The sequence below is a fragment of the Tachypleus tridentatus genome, chromosome 2, assembly GCF_004210375.1.
Source record: "Tachypleus tridentatus isolate NWPU-2018 chromosome 2, ASM421037v1, whole genome shotgun sequence".
Taxonomy (NCBI): domain Eukaryota; kingdom Metazoa; phylum Arthropoda; class Merostomata; order Xiphosura; family Limulidae; genus Tachypleus; species Tachypleus tridentatus.
In genome coordinates, this window is record NC_134826.1 from 34,368,027 (window position 1) to 34,384,280 (window position 16,254).

Genomic DNA, 16,254 nt, shown 5'->3' on the forward strand with positions numbered 1-16,254 from the left:
GTAGTTTTTAGAAAATAATATGGACTTTAGTTTTGTACCTGGTTTTTGAATAAATTTGTTGTTTACTGGAATGTTGTGTTTTGTTATTAATAACGTAACATTTTCTGCAGAACTCTCTATAATCCCATTCCCCTACTCGTTTACACTCTCGTCCCTAAGAAATGTGCACGTAACGGTTAGATACAAACTCTTTTTGTTAACCTAAAGAAGGCCTAAGACGTTCGAAACGTTGTTCTCTTCTTTATATTAATAAAAATTTTAATATTCATAGCAGCCGTCTTGAGATACAGTTTTACTTCAAGTGGATTTCTCGTTATCATAAATATAATATAATCAATTAAAAAAGTAACTTAATACAAGAACTATGATCCGTTAGTATACAAGTAACATTATTATATATCTTGAATCCAGAGGTATATTACTAAAATTGTTAGATAATTTGAACCTGATAGTATATAAGTAACGCTGATAGAAAACTTGGATCCAACATTATACAAGTAGTGTTGTCACATAACTCGATCCAGGAGCGTACAAATAACATTGTTACATGAGTGCGGTCAAGCAGTATACAAGTAACATTTGTTGAATAACACGGATCTAGCAGTATACAAGTAACATTTGTTGAATAACACGGATCTAACAGTATACATGTAACATTTGTTAAATAACACGGATCCAGCAGTATACATGTAGCATTGTTAAATAACACGGATCCAGCAGTATACATGTAGCATTGTTAGATAACATCCACTCAGCAGTACACAAGTGACATTGTTATGTAATGTGGATCGAGCAGTATAGAAGTAACATTATTAGTTAATTTGGATCCAAGTAACAATGTGTAAATACTTGCATTCAGCTATATACAAGTAACATTGTCAGATAGCTTTGAACCAGCAGTATACAAAATAAAGTGTTAGATAATCTGAACTCAGTAGTATAAAAGTAAAATTATTAGATATCTTTAATCCAAAAGCATAAAGGTAATATTTTTATATAGCTTAAATCCAGCATCATAAAAAGTACTTACTTAGGAAATTTGGATCGGTAATAATGTAACGAACAGTGGGTCTCTGTTTATATATAAATCAACAGAGAATGTGATATCCCCAGCAAAGTCCATGAAAGATATTTCCTATAAAAGCAACAGGAATACTAAACCCATGAAAGTATAAATATTTTGAAACAAAGCAGTTTTTTTCGTAATTCATAAACGTTACTCTTATATTTCATTTGCAACAAAACTATTTGTTTCGTTATAATGTACTGATTTTGGAACAGGTCACATTGGAGCTTGATGTTAAATGAACTGCTTTATATATGGATTGAAAATGTTATGAAACACAAAAATATTTATACATTATAAACCAAACATTACTGTATACAGAGGGTTATGTAGATACAAACCAAACATTAGTGTATACAGAGGGTTGTGTAGATACAAACCAAACATTAGTGTATACAGAGGGTTGTGTAGATACAAACCAAACATTAGTGTATACAGAGGGTTGTGTAGATACAAACCAAACATTAGTGTATACAGAGGGTTGTGTAGATACAAACCAAACATTAGTGTATGCAGAGGGTGGGGTACGTTATACTCCAGAATTATTGTATACAGAGGGTTGTATAGTTATAAACAGAACATTAATGTATACGGAAGGCTGAGCAAGCTATAAACCAAATATTAGAGTACACAGACGACTGAGTACATTATAAATTAAACATTAGAGTATGCCGAAGATTTTGTATGTTATAAACTAAACGTTAGTGTGTACAGTGGATTATGTACATCCCAAACCACACATTACAGTATACAGAATATTAAATACGTTGTAAAACAGACAATAGAGTATACAAACGGATGAGTACGTTGTGAATGAAGCAATATTCCATCTGGAAAACGACAAAAGTCACGTGAACACTTATTGTTTCCACAATATAACGATTCGCTCACAATAAGTTTCAAGCATCTAGAAAAAGAAATGAGCTTTCCTGCGTTGTCATGAGAAGACATAACAGTTAAGTCATCCATGGATTTCTATCGAATCAGACTGCTGAAACGGCGCTGGAGAGTAACTGTCTTTGTACACTCGACTGAATAAGAGAAGTAAACAAGTAGAAGTGTGTTCTTTACATGACTGCTTTATGATGGAACATTTTACAATGAAAACTATACTGACAAGGTGCACGGCCATCAGATAGCGCATAATGGGACATAGTGGCATGGACTATACTGACGTTGTGAGGCTTCAAAATAGTTTTACTGAAATGTATACTATATTAACCTAATTCTTTTATCATAGTCATTAGAGGTCACCTATCGTAGCTAACGGCTAATATGTAAACTAACAACTACTATTTATATTATATTAAAATTCGTCGGCTGGCCACTCACATTCTTCTATATACACCTCACATTAGAACAAGTTTAGTTTTTTCTACTGTCTCAGATTGTTTAGCTACATTTGTATCTAAAATTTCTCACTATATTATTTAGTTCAATATTTTTTATTGAAAGGGGTCTACATTTACAATACAGTGATGAACACTTTGAAAAAATACATTGGTTAGTAACACTTAACTCACGCCTCATTAAGACTACACAACCATGTTTTCTCTCTCTTGAATTATTTGTTTGCATTCTGTTTGTTGATCTGTACATTATCAATAATCACACGACTTAGGTGTTCTTCAAAAGTTGGGATAGATTTTAAAGGAGCAACGGAAATTTGGTGATTAGGTTTTCAGACCAACTGACAGGTATCAAAAGTCTTACAAAACCGGGAAACATCTTACTTAATTTCTGGCCTAAAACAAAGTCTCATAATTTTGACACACGTTTTGTTTACTCCTAAATTACCTCCCATAGAGAGTCATGGGCTACTTTCAATATTCCAGAACAATACGTTTTGCTGTAACAATTTGATAAACTACAGCCCAGTGCTATAAAACTGGTACAGTTAGTGGTCTCCACTTCCTCATAAGCACACTGTATTTGAAAAAGTAATCATTTGGAACTTGATCCAGTTCATCTTTGTGATCGTATATTTAAATAGTGAAAAGATCTGTAGATATTTTTTTTTATTTATCAATCAGTTTACGTTTAGCAAACGCAACGTCCCCAGCTGAATCAGATCTATCACGTCCATTATTATCACTCGCCAATGAATTGTCAGTAAGAAATTATTCAGAGGATCCCTGTCAGATTTAACGATTATCTGAAACAAATCCGTAATATCATCCTCTGAACATGTTTCAATCATTTATTTCTGGCTTAATTTCTTAGCCTGAACTTTAATCACATTAAACGAGGGAAACAATTCTTGATTCTTCTCAGCAACATCTTCTTTACATGAAACTGAGATCAGCTTGCTAACCTTGGGTTCGGCGACAATTTTTCCCCAGCCAAATCGTTTCCCAAGAATAATGTAGTGTTTCAAATTTCTTTTCATCCAAATAAATTTTAACATCGTCTCTTGTACGGCATTTAAATTTTTTTAATAGGACATAATTGTCTTATTTGTCAAAATTGTTGCCAATATGCACAGAATTATGCCATCCATCAAAATTAATCTATTTTACGTGGGCAAATTCCGTATGATTGTGACTGTCTTGCTTCCGATAACCTCGAAACTCTTGGCGATAAACTCGTATACCAGCTAGCTTGCTTTAAGGATAGCTGCTTTAACTTTATCACAATCCGTACAGTTTTCTAGAGAGAGAGCAGCGTAAGCTTTTTGGGTTTTACCCGTCAAAACACTATGTAATAATAATAACCATTTTTGATGAGCCATTCCATGGTTTGGGCAACATTCTAAGAATGTTAAAAATATTTATCGACTTCATTTTCGTTAACTATTAATACTTTAATACATCGATTGAGATCAAAGTTGAGTCTAATTTTGATTTCTGTCAGCCTAGTTACCTTTTCGGCTTCAACACGGGCTTGTTTGTCTTCGAAATGTCTACTTTTTCTTTCTGCTTCAATACAGACATTCTCTTTCCAGGCTTCGATGTGGGATTGTTCAAGCTCGATTTGTTTGGTTTTGTTTTGAAATTCGCGCAAAGCTACATGAGAGCTATCTGCGCTAGCCATCCTTAATTTAGCAGTGTAACACTAGAGTAAAGGCATCCAGTCATCACCACCCACCGCCAACTGTAGCTGCCTTCCCTCTAGTCTTACACTGCTAAATTAAGGACGGCTAACGCAGATAGCCCTCGTGTAGCTTTGCGCGAAATTCAAAATCAAGCAAACTATTTATTTCGGACAAGTCTCCAATTTAGTGTGTTACGTACATTACGTATCACTATTTCAAATAACCGGAAATATTAATTTTACTTTTGAAGTTAATTAGTATGTATAAAATGTATGATATTTGCAAAACAGATTGATGTATACAGTTTTCTTTTTTAACACAAATATATTTTGGTATACAAACAAAAAATATGATTTACAATAACGGTTATTACTAATAGTCATGACCCCCCTGGTAAAGAGGTAAGTTTACGGATTTGCAACGCTAAAATTGGAGATTCGATTTCCCTCGGTGCACTCATCAGATATGGCTTTGCTATAAAACAAGCAGTTTGTTTGTTGAATTTCGCACAAAGCTACTCGAGGGCTATCTGTGCTAGCCGTCCCTAATTTAGTATTGTAAGAATAGAGGGAAGGCAGCTAGTCATCACCACCCACCGCCAACTCTTGGACTACTTTTTTACCATCGAATAGTCGGAATGACTGTCACATTATAACGCCCCCACGGCTGAAAGGGCGAAATGCTTGGTGCGCTGGGGATGCAAACCCGCGACCCTTAGATTACGAGTCGCACGCTTTAACACGCTTGGCCATGCCAGGCCGTATAAAAATACAGACACACACTAATAGTTATTACAAATGCTGGTTTATATAAACAAGAGTTTCAGAAACTTACAGGGGCCCGGCATTTAAATGAGGGTCCATTTAGTCCTCAGTTTCCTTCTGTGCAATGTCCCCTGTAGATTAGTGATAAGTTTACCGACTCATAAAGCAAAAATTCGAGGTTAAATTCTCCATGGTGAACAGAGCATATATCCAACCAAGTAGCTTTGCGCTTAGAAAAAAAATACACTGTCTCTCTCCAATAGAGGCCTGGCATGGCCAAGCGTGTTAAGGCGTGCTTCTCGTAATCTGAGGGTCGCGGGTTCGCTTTCCCGTCGCGCCAAACATGCGCCATGGGGGCGTTATAATGTGACGGTCAATCCCACTATTCGTTGGTAAAAGAGTAGCCCAAGAGTTGGCGGTGGGTGGTGATGACTAGCTGCCTTCCCTCTATTCTTACACTGCTAAATTAGGAACGGCTAGCACAGATAGCCCTCGAGTAGCTTTGTGCAAAATTCAAAAACAAACAAACAAACTCTCCAATAGCAAAATATTGCTCTGTTAGTCATAAGTACTTACACTTTAGAATTATGTCATTCTAAATATGCATCAGCTGTGAACTGTGCTGAAACCAATAGAAAAGCATTGGCTCACTTATTGAAGTAACTGATAATTACCAGCTCATACAGACTACATCATTCTGTCTCGAGGAGATCAGCTACTTCAATAAACAATATCCTCTGAAAGAGAACCAATAACTTTCTACTGCATTTTGCCATATCTAGGCTGCCTTTTCATCTGAGCAGCAAATAATATTTAGAATTAACACCACCATCAAAAAAAATTGGGACCTGAATACAGCCAGTAAAATCACTATTGCATATCAACAGTGTGTATTTTGTAATGTCTTGGTGTCTCCAATCCTCCAATTAATGTAAGTCAGAAAAATTTCTTGTCTCGAAGCCCTACAGGCCATTAGCTTCAAAAAATAGTAAGAACCACATCTTAATGGTTCATAACAATGGTGCAATATTCTATCCTATACTCGTGACTGCTTGTACAAGCATTACAGACAATGCGAATCTGTACTACATTACTTTCTTTGTGTTTTTTCTGGTAGTTCCTTTGTTCTTTTCGGAGCTTTTGAACATTAATCATGTTATTCTATTACCAGTAAAATCTACTGTTGTATGGCTTAACAGAATTGGCTTTAGCCCCCACTCAGTATCCAACATAAGGACATTCAGTGCATGAACAGGTTATCACCATGCAACAAAATAATCCATAGTTATATCCATGTCATGCGCCTGGATACAGTAGAATGATAGTGTCCAGTATTATTAATACTAAATATACAATCGCTTTCCCTGATTTTTAAAATGTATAAGCCTATTCAATGATGCGTGGCTCACTCAAATGGTGAATTTTCTATACATAGAGATAGTGTAAGTAATGTTTGACTAAACCTTCAGGTACAAGTTGTTTTTAACTTTATCGTGCAGTATCGGCACTTAGAAGTCATGAGCACATAACTAGCATATGCTATCATATGTTCCAGTCCATCCTGCAACAGAGATAACACTGCCCTTATTCCCCTACCTCTGGTACCAGCATTCATCAAGACCTCACAACCCTGTTATAGATGCACCAGTACTGTGGCTATCACAAAAAGATTATTGAGGAACAGAAATGTTTTATACATTTGAAATAAGAATTGGCTTTAGTGAGTGCAGATAATTGTGTAATAATTTTGGAGAAGTTGGGCGTAAAGTATTGATAATACAACATAAGCTAAGGAAACTATGGACTTCTCATTTAGTCACGAGCTGAGGCCAGTCCTTCACCACAGTAATATTTGTAGGATCTACAAAAATTCTCTCTACACATAAGCACACATTTCCAAGGTTTCAATTTTAAAATTATCATTCTTTTGTACTGACGTACCATTATCAGAATTTTAGCATCGTTCTCAAACATGCAGCCAAACACCAAAAGATTGTTGACATAGACCAAGCATATTTTCCGTTGTAGCCATTTCTAAGGAAGTGCTATAAAACAGCAGGAGCATTACGTTAGTTAAAAAGCATCTTGAGTGCTGAAAACCATTTTAATTTTGCTCTTGTCATTTCACTTGGCTTGCCAGAATTAGAATGTGAAATCTAAAGTATTAAACCAATGGCTCCCTCTCAATGGTTCCAAACATTCGTGTGACTATGGGAGTAGAGAAGTATTAATGTGGGTCACTGTAGTCACACCCCTGAAATAAATACAGCATCTTAGCATACCCTCCGTCGTATTGATTATCATCACTGGAGATAATCATGTACTATTTGAACAATATGATAACATCTTTAACATTTACTGTGGTGCAGCACTAGCTACATCCCTAGTGCTCCAGAACAGCCTGCACAGTGGTTATTTTATTGGATACGCATCACCCGTTTATGTGATCACGAGTTGTTTCTCTTAGGTTCAGTTCATTATTTTGTTCCGTACATACAATGATATAGTCAACCAACAGATCACAGAGCTTTTGCCACTGTGCCGAATGAGGATTGATTTTACAATTCTCAATTAGTAACCTAAGACTAGTGAACATTTCAGTGGAAAGTTGGATAATTAAATATTCACAATTATAGTGAAACATTGGGTCCTCATCTATCGTTGGATATGTCGCTTTTCCAGCTAATACTGTCTGTTCTCTGCACAAGAAGCAATGTATTTTGTGCATTGACTATATTACATAGTGCTACTTCTCCATACTTCATCTGTCATAAACCATATCACCTCATTCGTGTACGTGAAGACACTAAGCCCATCCCCGTCACACTCTCATACATTACATTGTCGCTGAGTCTGCTTTCAGGCATTGGATGATTTTCCCGTGGAGACACATCTCAACTATTTCAGAAATAAAACTGGTGGATAATTTCTAGTGTGTATCTATTGCTGGATATCAATGCCAGACACAGGTTACAGATAATTACCTTTTCTCAATGGTTGACTTCAACTAGATGTAATCAGTGTAAACTAGCTAGATTGGTAGTAGTTTCACTCAAAGTGCCTGTTATATTGCTAGATTAACCAGTGATTGGCAGTTTCTGTATCAGCCAAGAACTATATCTCTCACCCTTATATCTACATGAGAATACATCACATCTAACGCAGCCCTGATAGAGCTATGTTAAAATCCAAACTAACAGCAGAAGCTGCCTGCTGAACTCCCAAGTCAATGATAAATCATGAACTGAATTCTATTCATGTTTTTCTGGAGCAGAAGCAACAGGAAACAACACTTGCTGCAACCCTACAGTGTCTGCTGTGCAGTTGATCAATAATGGTAATTTCACCTATCTTTCTGCAAGGCAGGGTACAGGTAGTTCAACTTAGTTCTCCCTTCTGCAGTGATATCCAAGTAGAGACATAATTGGTAATGGCTGTAGCACAAGCAACATGAATGTACCAAGAAAGCTGTCTGTTCACCAGGTACTTTTAAGCTTGTGTCAGAGAACCACTAATTTTCTTAGGTCCTATCACAGCTATATGTGGTTTTGACATAAGCCTTACCAATGAATAAATGGGGTTTCTACTCTAATTTAAGTTCAAAATAAGTTTTAATGCCGCGTGGTATTTATAAACAGCAAAAATAGCTCAGAAACGTCAATATATATCTCAAAATTATTTTAAAAATAGCCAAAACAGCATCACAAACAGCAAAAAATCGTTTAGAGCAGTTCAATATTGCTAAAAAAGTCGAAGATGACAATGATGATTTTCCCATAGATTTACCTTCCAGATCTCTACGAAAAAAAAAAGATACATGGGCTTCAATTAGTAAAACAAACTGTGAAACTGTGAAAGATATCCCATTTATACACTACAAATTGTTCTGTCTCATTCTAACTTTTTGGAGGAACAAAGCTCAGAGTTGTAAAGATATTGTTAAAATTTTAAAAATATTTTAAAATACTGTATATATTAAATTCAAATATCTCTGTCAATTCAACATATCCTTCTCTGTTTAAGCAGACAATAATTATATTTTTTCTGATACCATAAAGTAATTAATAAACATAGTTGAAGATCTGAATATTCCAATGTAACAATACATTGGAATTATTTAATTTTCATCAAGTTTGTTTTTATAAAATCATAAGATATTTTAAAATATTTTGATTCTGTCTTCCATATATATATGAAATCTTTACACACGTAGTACAAATATCTGTTGGTCTGTCTGTTTGTCCGTTATCTAACTACTCCTAGGTCGCTGCGCCAATCTAAAAAAAAATAGTGGGATGATAGTCTAGGAAAGAGGGCAAGTCAATGGGAGTTTACAGCCTCTCCACCTCCATTTATTGCAGTTATTGAGCATTTATTATCTTTGATGTAAGTTAACGTTAACTACCTTCATAGATGGCACTACATTCTTACAAAAATTTATTAAATTTTCTACATCACAAAATACACACCGTGTAGGGGTAGGGCACATATACGTCTTATTTGTCTGAGAAAGTATGTTAGCACTCTCTACTAAAGATGCAATAGAAAAAATGACCGTCACTATTGCAATAGTGCATAAAATTCAAATAAACAAACAGTACATAAACTCAGCTGACGTTCACCAGTCACTATAAGTTTAGTTTGATTTGTTTCTTTTATGATTTCGCGCAAAGCTACACGAGTGCTATCTGCCCTAGTCATCCATAATTTAGCAATGCAAGACTAAAGGGAAAGCAACTATTCATCACCAACTACCAGTAGACTATCTGTGCTCTGCCCACCACTGGTTTTAAAACATGGTTTTTAGCATTGTATGTCCACAGACATGCTGTTGAGATACTGAAGGGTCGCTGGTAAAACAATAGCCCAAGATTTAGCTATTAATAGTGGTGACCAGCTGTTTTCCATCTAGTCTTTCACAGATAGTCCTTGTGTAGCTTTGCGTGAAATTCAAAACAATCAAACAAACCCATTTGCTGAATGCAAATATCCTCGTGTACAATACATTAAATATTATTCAACACAGTCTTTATCATGTATTTTTAAGAAATTCGATATATGAAAAATCTTTTCATAGATTATATTTATTGGATTCAATTTATCAATTGGCTACGATTTCTTAAGATTCGTCCAGATCTTCCTGCTTCAAACTAAATCATCTGTGTCGAAAGCTTGTTAACAGCATGTTTTTAACAATTCCAAATTAGTTAATCAACATCGAAATTAGTTTTGAATATTTCTGTTTCTTCCCATCAAATGGATGAGCATATATATAATTATTAACATTAAATATCAAATAAGTTTTTAAACAGAGCCCTTTTAATATTTTCAAAGTTACTCTTACAGAATATAAAAACAGTTTACTTTCATTTAGATTCCATTGTTCAAAAGACTACTCAAGCTATTTATAATAATATTAAACAATACAACACAGAATGTGTGTTTTCTTAGAGTAAAACCAAACTGGAATATCTGCTATGTCCACCGAGCTCTAAGAAAACACACATTCTGTTTTGTATTGTTTAATATTGTCTTAAATAGCTTGAGCACCAACCGTTGTATTATTTGTTTCCATTAATAGACTTCACTTTGAATTTGTTTCTCAAGCGTGTGAAAATAGTAGCACTTTGTCTTATCGAATTTCTAAGGTTCGCCATTTCAAGCAACATTGTGAAGATTGCTAGATGTTCTCAAGCATTCTTGCCCACACCAAGCTGAGATGTACTAAATATTTTACCTTTGGTAAAGATTACCTATACAGGAACTCCTACATTAAGACGAATGTTAGATCCTTGCTCTTGGATTCCAGAACAACAAGTTGATCTTTTATGGTGGTTACCACTTGGAAAAAAATTGTAATAACTTCCGAATGCGTAATAAAAGAGAGCTTTCACTGTCAGAGGCCCGGCATGGCCAAGCGTGTCGTAATCTGTGGGTCGCGGGTTCGCATCCCCGTCGCGCCAAACATGCTCGCCCTTTCAGCCGTGGAGGTGTTATAATGTTACAGTCAATCCCACTATTCGTTAGTAAAAGAGTAACCCAAGAGTTGGCGGTGGGTGGTGATGACTAGCTGCCTTCCCTCTAGTCTTACACTGCTAAATTAGAGACGACTAGCACAGATAGCCCTCGAGTAGCTTTGTGCGAAATTCAAAAAACAAAACAATTCACTGTCAGTACAAAGGCTGCGTTATAACAAGGTGCAGAATAAGTCTCATGTTTCTTGTACCTTACTATAATAGATATTAAACTAAAGGTCTTCAGTAGCAGAAGAAGCGAAATGATCCTGTTAAAAAATAAATATTTGATAATTGCGTGAAGCTATTCTTTAGACTGAAACTAAAAATATAAATAAATAATTTATAATTTAGATAGCTTTAGAAACGATTTTCAAGTAGAAATAACATTAAACTGTATATTTCAAATAAATCGAAAATAATACTATTTATTCAAATTTGTTTTACTTTCAGAAATTTTATCAAGAGAGGGTAAGACAGAGGTTTGTTTGAAAAAATGTTTCATGTTTGGTTAATCAAACTTATAAGTAGTGAATATTTATTTAAACTCAGAATTGGTTTGTGTTTTAAGTATTTTTATTATTTTCAAATGGCATTATTGAAGGAACTCTAAAATTATTAAATTCTCATAAATGACTATCGTGTTTCACGTTTTCTTATTGAACAGACTATAGCCGGTGAGCGTGAAGGAAGTAGGCTTAGCTCAAAGTTAAATATCGTGGTAGTTTCTCTCATAAATGATTGTTTCTTAGTGTTATAATTGATCTAGAAGTAGTTTAATTTTGAAATATTATGTTTTGTTTTCTTTCGGAATTAGGTTTTCCCTTTGTGGTTGATTTTCCCAATATTGTAAGTTACAAGTGTAAGATAGCTAATTATACTTTTTTGTTTCAGTTTTGTTTACCGTTCATTTATGATAGTTATTTTGTTATTTCTTCTGTCGTTTGGTTCAGTTATGAATTTTTTGTTACTTAAAGTACAACTCATCTTCTACTAGTACTAGGGCATAGGGGGTTTGGGTTATTTTTAAATATGAAAATAACAGTTCATAAACCATTGGACTCCACAGTCGAGAATGAATTATTTGCACTGTAAGTTCAATTATATACTTAATAATTAATTAAAACAATTAAAAATAGTACCTGTTAATTAAAATTTTAACATGCTATCTTGCTATTGGAACAGTTTTAATAAATGCCAGTGATTAATATCAGGTAACCTGAGTCTGTGTAAAACCATTTATTTTTACTGAATTGTATATTATGTATCACATACAGTGACGATAACATTGATTCTAAATTGTTATTCCTGAAGATGTCTCAAATGAAGGCTGGTTAAAAATATCTTTAAAAAAAAAACATTCTTGGATGTAAGAAATTAGTCTCATGAGAGAGTAACTGAGTAACTCAGTGCATTTGGTTAATAAGTAATGATTAATCAGTTAGTAAATTCAACTAATTTATCATTTCTACACATCATTCCTTTGTGCAAAGAGTACCAAGAATTTATAATATGTTAGGAAGATAGTTTTTCTAAATAAAATCTACATTTAGGCTTCTAACCTTAAACCTATTGCATATTTGAAAGAAATTTTGAATTTATAAATATGGTTGAGGGTAAATGCAATAGGAATAGGGGACATAGATTTGGAAGAGTGTATTGTTTTGTTTTTTATTTCATGCAAAGCTACTTGAAAGCTACCTATACTAGCCATTCCTAATTTTGATATGACAGACTAGAGGGAAAGCAAGTAGTCTCACCACTTACCACTAATTCTTGGATTATTTTACCAACAAAAAGTGGGATTGATTGAAACATTATAATGCCCCCATGTCTGCAAGGGGTAGCATGTTCAATGACTAAAGCTGAACTTGTGAGTTGCAGAGGTAAGAGTAGGGACATAGGTTTTGAATGGTAAAACTAGACTTCACCTGTAAATTAAACAATCATATTTTACAAACAGTTTGGTCAGCCTTTTAAGTGAATTAGCTTCAGATGTGTTAAGCATAGTAGGATTGGGATTGTTCAATAGAGAATTGATGAGTACTTGTGCAGTTAAGGTTGTATAATGGTATTTGGTTGTTTGCTGAAATGAATGGAACAACTGCAAGGGGCTATTTGTGCCTCAGAGTTTAGTTTAAATGCTTTCTTACTTTTGTGGATCATCTTTAGAAAGCTTGTTCAAACCCTAAACAGTTTTATACACTTGAATTAAGTAAACTCTAATTTCTGTATCCTCCAAAAAGGAACAGTTGTCCCTACTTAAAGACACTCCTAGTAGTTTCAGTACTTAAATCATGAGTAATTTCAGTTTTCGCATTCTTTTTTAAATGTTGATTACCTGTCTTTAGTAAGGAAACCAAAAGTGCCCAAATCATCCCAGACACTAATTTTTAACTTGAGAGCAAGAGTAATGTATCCTTGCACAAGTGATATAATGCTGAAAGTAGAACTAAGAACTATATGTTGTTTCAGCACAACAAAAGCCCAGCAAAAAGTTCAAGGGTCTTTGAACAATCACATCCATGTCTAATAGATTTATTTAAACATTTATTTGGAACAGTGGTTCTAAACTTTGTTGGAGGTACTGAACCCCAAAAGTTTTGTACTTTCATTCACTGAACCCTTCATAATTGGAAAAATAAAATGATTTTTTTCAAATTCAAAACATAAGTAGATATTTTATTAGTGCACAAAATGAACCATGCAACAGTTTTAAACAGTATCAGTATTCAAAGAACAAAACATGAATTTCACACAAAAACAAAAACATAACCTGATGAATATTTACTGCTTATCAGTGTGGCTTTTGCTGTTGCCTTTCAGAGACAAGTTCAGAAATGTGCAGCTTCACCTTGACAAGTGCCACTCTCATATCATATTTGCAACAAAGTTTGTTCCTTTTCTTCGTTTTTATGTCTACCTCTACCATCCTTGAAAAGGATTGCTCGCAAAGATGCGTTGTAACAAATGGTATGAGTATCTCAAGGGCTTTCTTAGCAATAAGAGGGCATGCTATGATTTGGTGACACCAAAATGTTGAGAGTGTTGTTGTTCTGTAAAGTTGCTGTTGAACCTGGCTCTACTGAAGTTCAATGATTTTGTCGAGGTATTCATCACTGTCGCAAAACTTTAACGTGAACGGCTGTCTCACCCATGCTGGATATGACTCTGGTGGGGAAGTGTTTGTTGAGAGACTTTGCAAGCTCATCTAAGTATATGACAATTGCTTGCTTCAGTTCCCTGGGTACAGAAATGTCTCCGATTTCAGACACATCTTTGATCTTACTTACACAGTCGTCCAGCAGGGGAAAGTTTGCAAGGTTATCATTCTCTGTTCGTTGTTTTCATATTGGTAGCTTTTTTTTGAAAAACCTTTAGGTTTTCTTCCGCTTCGATGATGTTGACTCCACCACCCTGCATCTGTTGATTGAGATGATTGAGAGCATTGAATATATCGGCCAAGTACGCCAAAATGAGAATGAACTCAGATTTTTCGAAGCAATCTGCATGACATTGTTGGTGCTCTCGCAAAAAACAGGGCTAATTACGCATGCATGGCAAAAACACGATTCAGCACCTTTCTCCAGGATAACCACTGAACATTAGAATGGTACAGAAGTACCTCGAATTCAGACCAGTTTCATTGCCCAGCTCTTTGAAGATGCGGTGCTTCAGGGCACTATTTCACACAAAGTTCACACTTCCACTACAAATTTTATTACTTTTGCAAGTGTTGAAGGCAAGGATATTGTTCCCAATGCATGCCTGTGCAGAACACAGTGCATTACAATGATATGTAGTACATCAGCTTTCACCAGTGCACTAAAACCAGAGTTTTGTCCTAGCATGACTGGAGCTCCGTCCAAACAAACTGCAGAAACCATATCCCACAAAAGATCGTTGTCTCTGAAGAAGTCATACACAAGTTTATTCACGTCGACTGCCTTAGTTGTTGTTGTAAGAGGCTTACAAAATAAAAAATCTTTTATCTTGTCGTTCTTTACATCGTGCATGAATACAACAAGCTGGCTTAGATTGGAATCGTTGGTGATCTCATCGAGTTGAAGGCTGAAGTTTGCTAGGCTTGAAATCAGATCTGCAACTACTTGTGCCAAGATGTCATCTATTCTGCTGGTGATGGTATCATTTGAAAGAGGAATTTGGTATAACTTATTTTCAGCAGTTTTTCCCAGCATGATATTTGTCATCTTCAATGCAGCTGGTTTTACCAATGGTGTGTGGTTTGCCCTGCTTTGCGATCGAGTACGCAACTTTGTAGGATGCTGTGAAGATTGGTTTATCAATGGGTACAAAGCCGAGAACAGGCAAAGTAGCCTTTTCATCAAACCTGCCTCTCTTTACCTTGAATTCAGCAAGCGTTGTGTTTTTGTATTTCCCATCTCCATGCAACTTTAATGAGTGTTCTCTTAGTTTTGCTGGTGCTGGACTAGAATTGCTCAACTTGGCATTGCAAATCATGCATTGAGGATGCTGACTCCCATCATGTTCCGTTATACACATGAATCCATATTGTATGTATTTGTCCAACCACTTTCTGTTTTTGCTCAACATAGGGATTGAAAGATTAGGAAAAAAATCACAAATGATGCACGATTACTACAGTCACAAGTTGACTGCTAAGCACACGAAGTTCCCTGGAGCACAGATATGAAGGCCAAGTGATGTGATGTGATCAGCCGCAGCCAATGATGGCCAAGTGGAGCACGACGTCACGAATCATACAAGTGGCGTGAACGGAATGGACACACACAAAGTGTATGTGTCTTGACCTCCATCGAACCCCTGAGACTGACTCACTGAACCCCTGGGGTTTGATTGAACCCAGGTTGAGAACCACTGATTTGGAACTAATTGATTTAAAGTGTCTTGTTGAAGGTCAATTCTTTCACCAGCAAAAAAGAATTAAGTTCAGTTATTAAGCTTCATTAATAAACTTCTCATATTGGTATGCCTTGTGGAAAGTGAGTTTTTGTGTTTAAACACTTTTAAATCATTCTCCAGCTGTCACACTAAGTTTTAGTATTGGCAAATGTCTTCATCAACACGTATAATAATATTGACACCTTACTACATATTCTCCCTTTCTTTCACTTGTATGTTAGAATTGATATATAAAAGAACTAATGTGTATTTTGTTCACTTGTATTCTAGGTGCTAGAACCATGGTTGAGCCAGTGACCTTGGGCTCACCACCATGTAGCCCATCTCCAGGGCAGTCAAATCAGTATTTACCTGCATATTTGATTGGTGATCAGTGTGGAAATGTAAGCCAAGTAAAAAAAATAAATAATTTTCATTGTCTTCACAAAATAAGAGTTTCAAGAAGTTGATCTAAATATTTTTTTCTCTGTG

The 16,254-nt window shown here is 35.3% G+C and overlaps 1 protein-coding gene across 7 annotated transcripts in view; it reads left to right on the forward strand.

The window, feature by feature from the left end:
- The first annotated feature begins 11,333 nt into the window (after positions 1-11,333).
- The window catches only part of LOC143240686 (nucleoporin NUP35-like), a 48,877-nt gene continuing 43,956 nt past the window's right edge, over positions 11,334-16,254 (forward strand). For 2 of the 7 annotated variants that reach the window (XM_076483531.1, XM_076483542.1), the window contains exons 1-2: positions 11,562-11,740; positions 16,054-16,166. In XM_076483531.1, coding sequence (XP_076339646.1) covers positions 11,671-11,740; positions 16,054-16,166 — 183 coding nt within the window. In that variant the 5' untranslated portion in view covers positions 11,562-11,670. Of the gene's footprint in view, positions 11,970-16,053; positions 16,167-16,254 lie in introns of all 7 variants that reach the window. The other 5 variants (XM_076483587.1, XM_076483561.1, XM_076483551.1 and 2 more) reach the window with 5 other exon arrangements.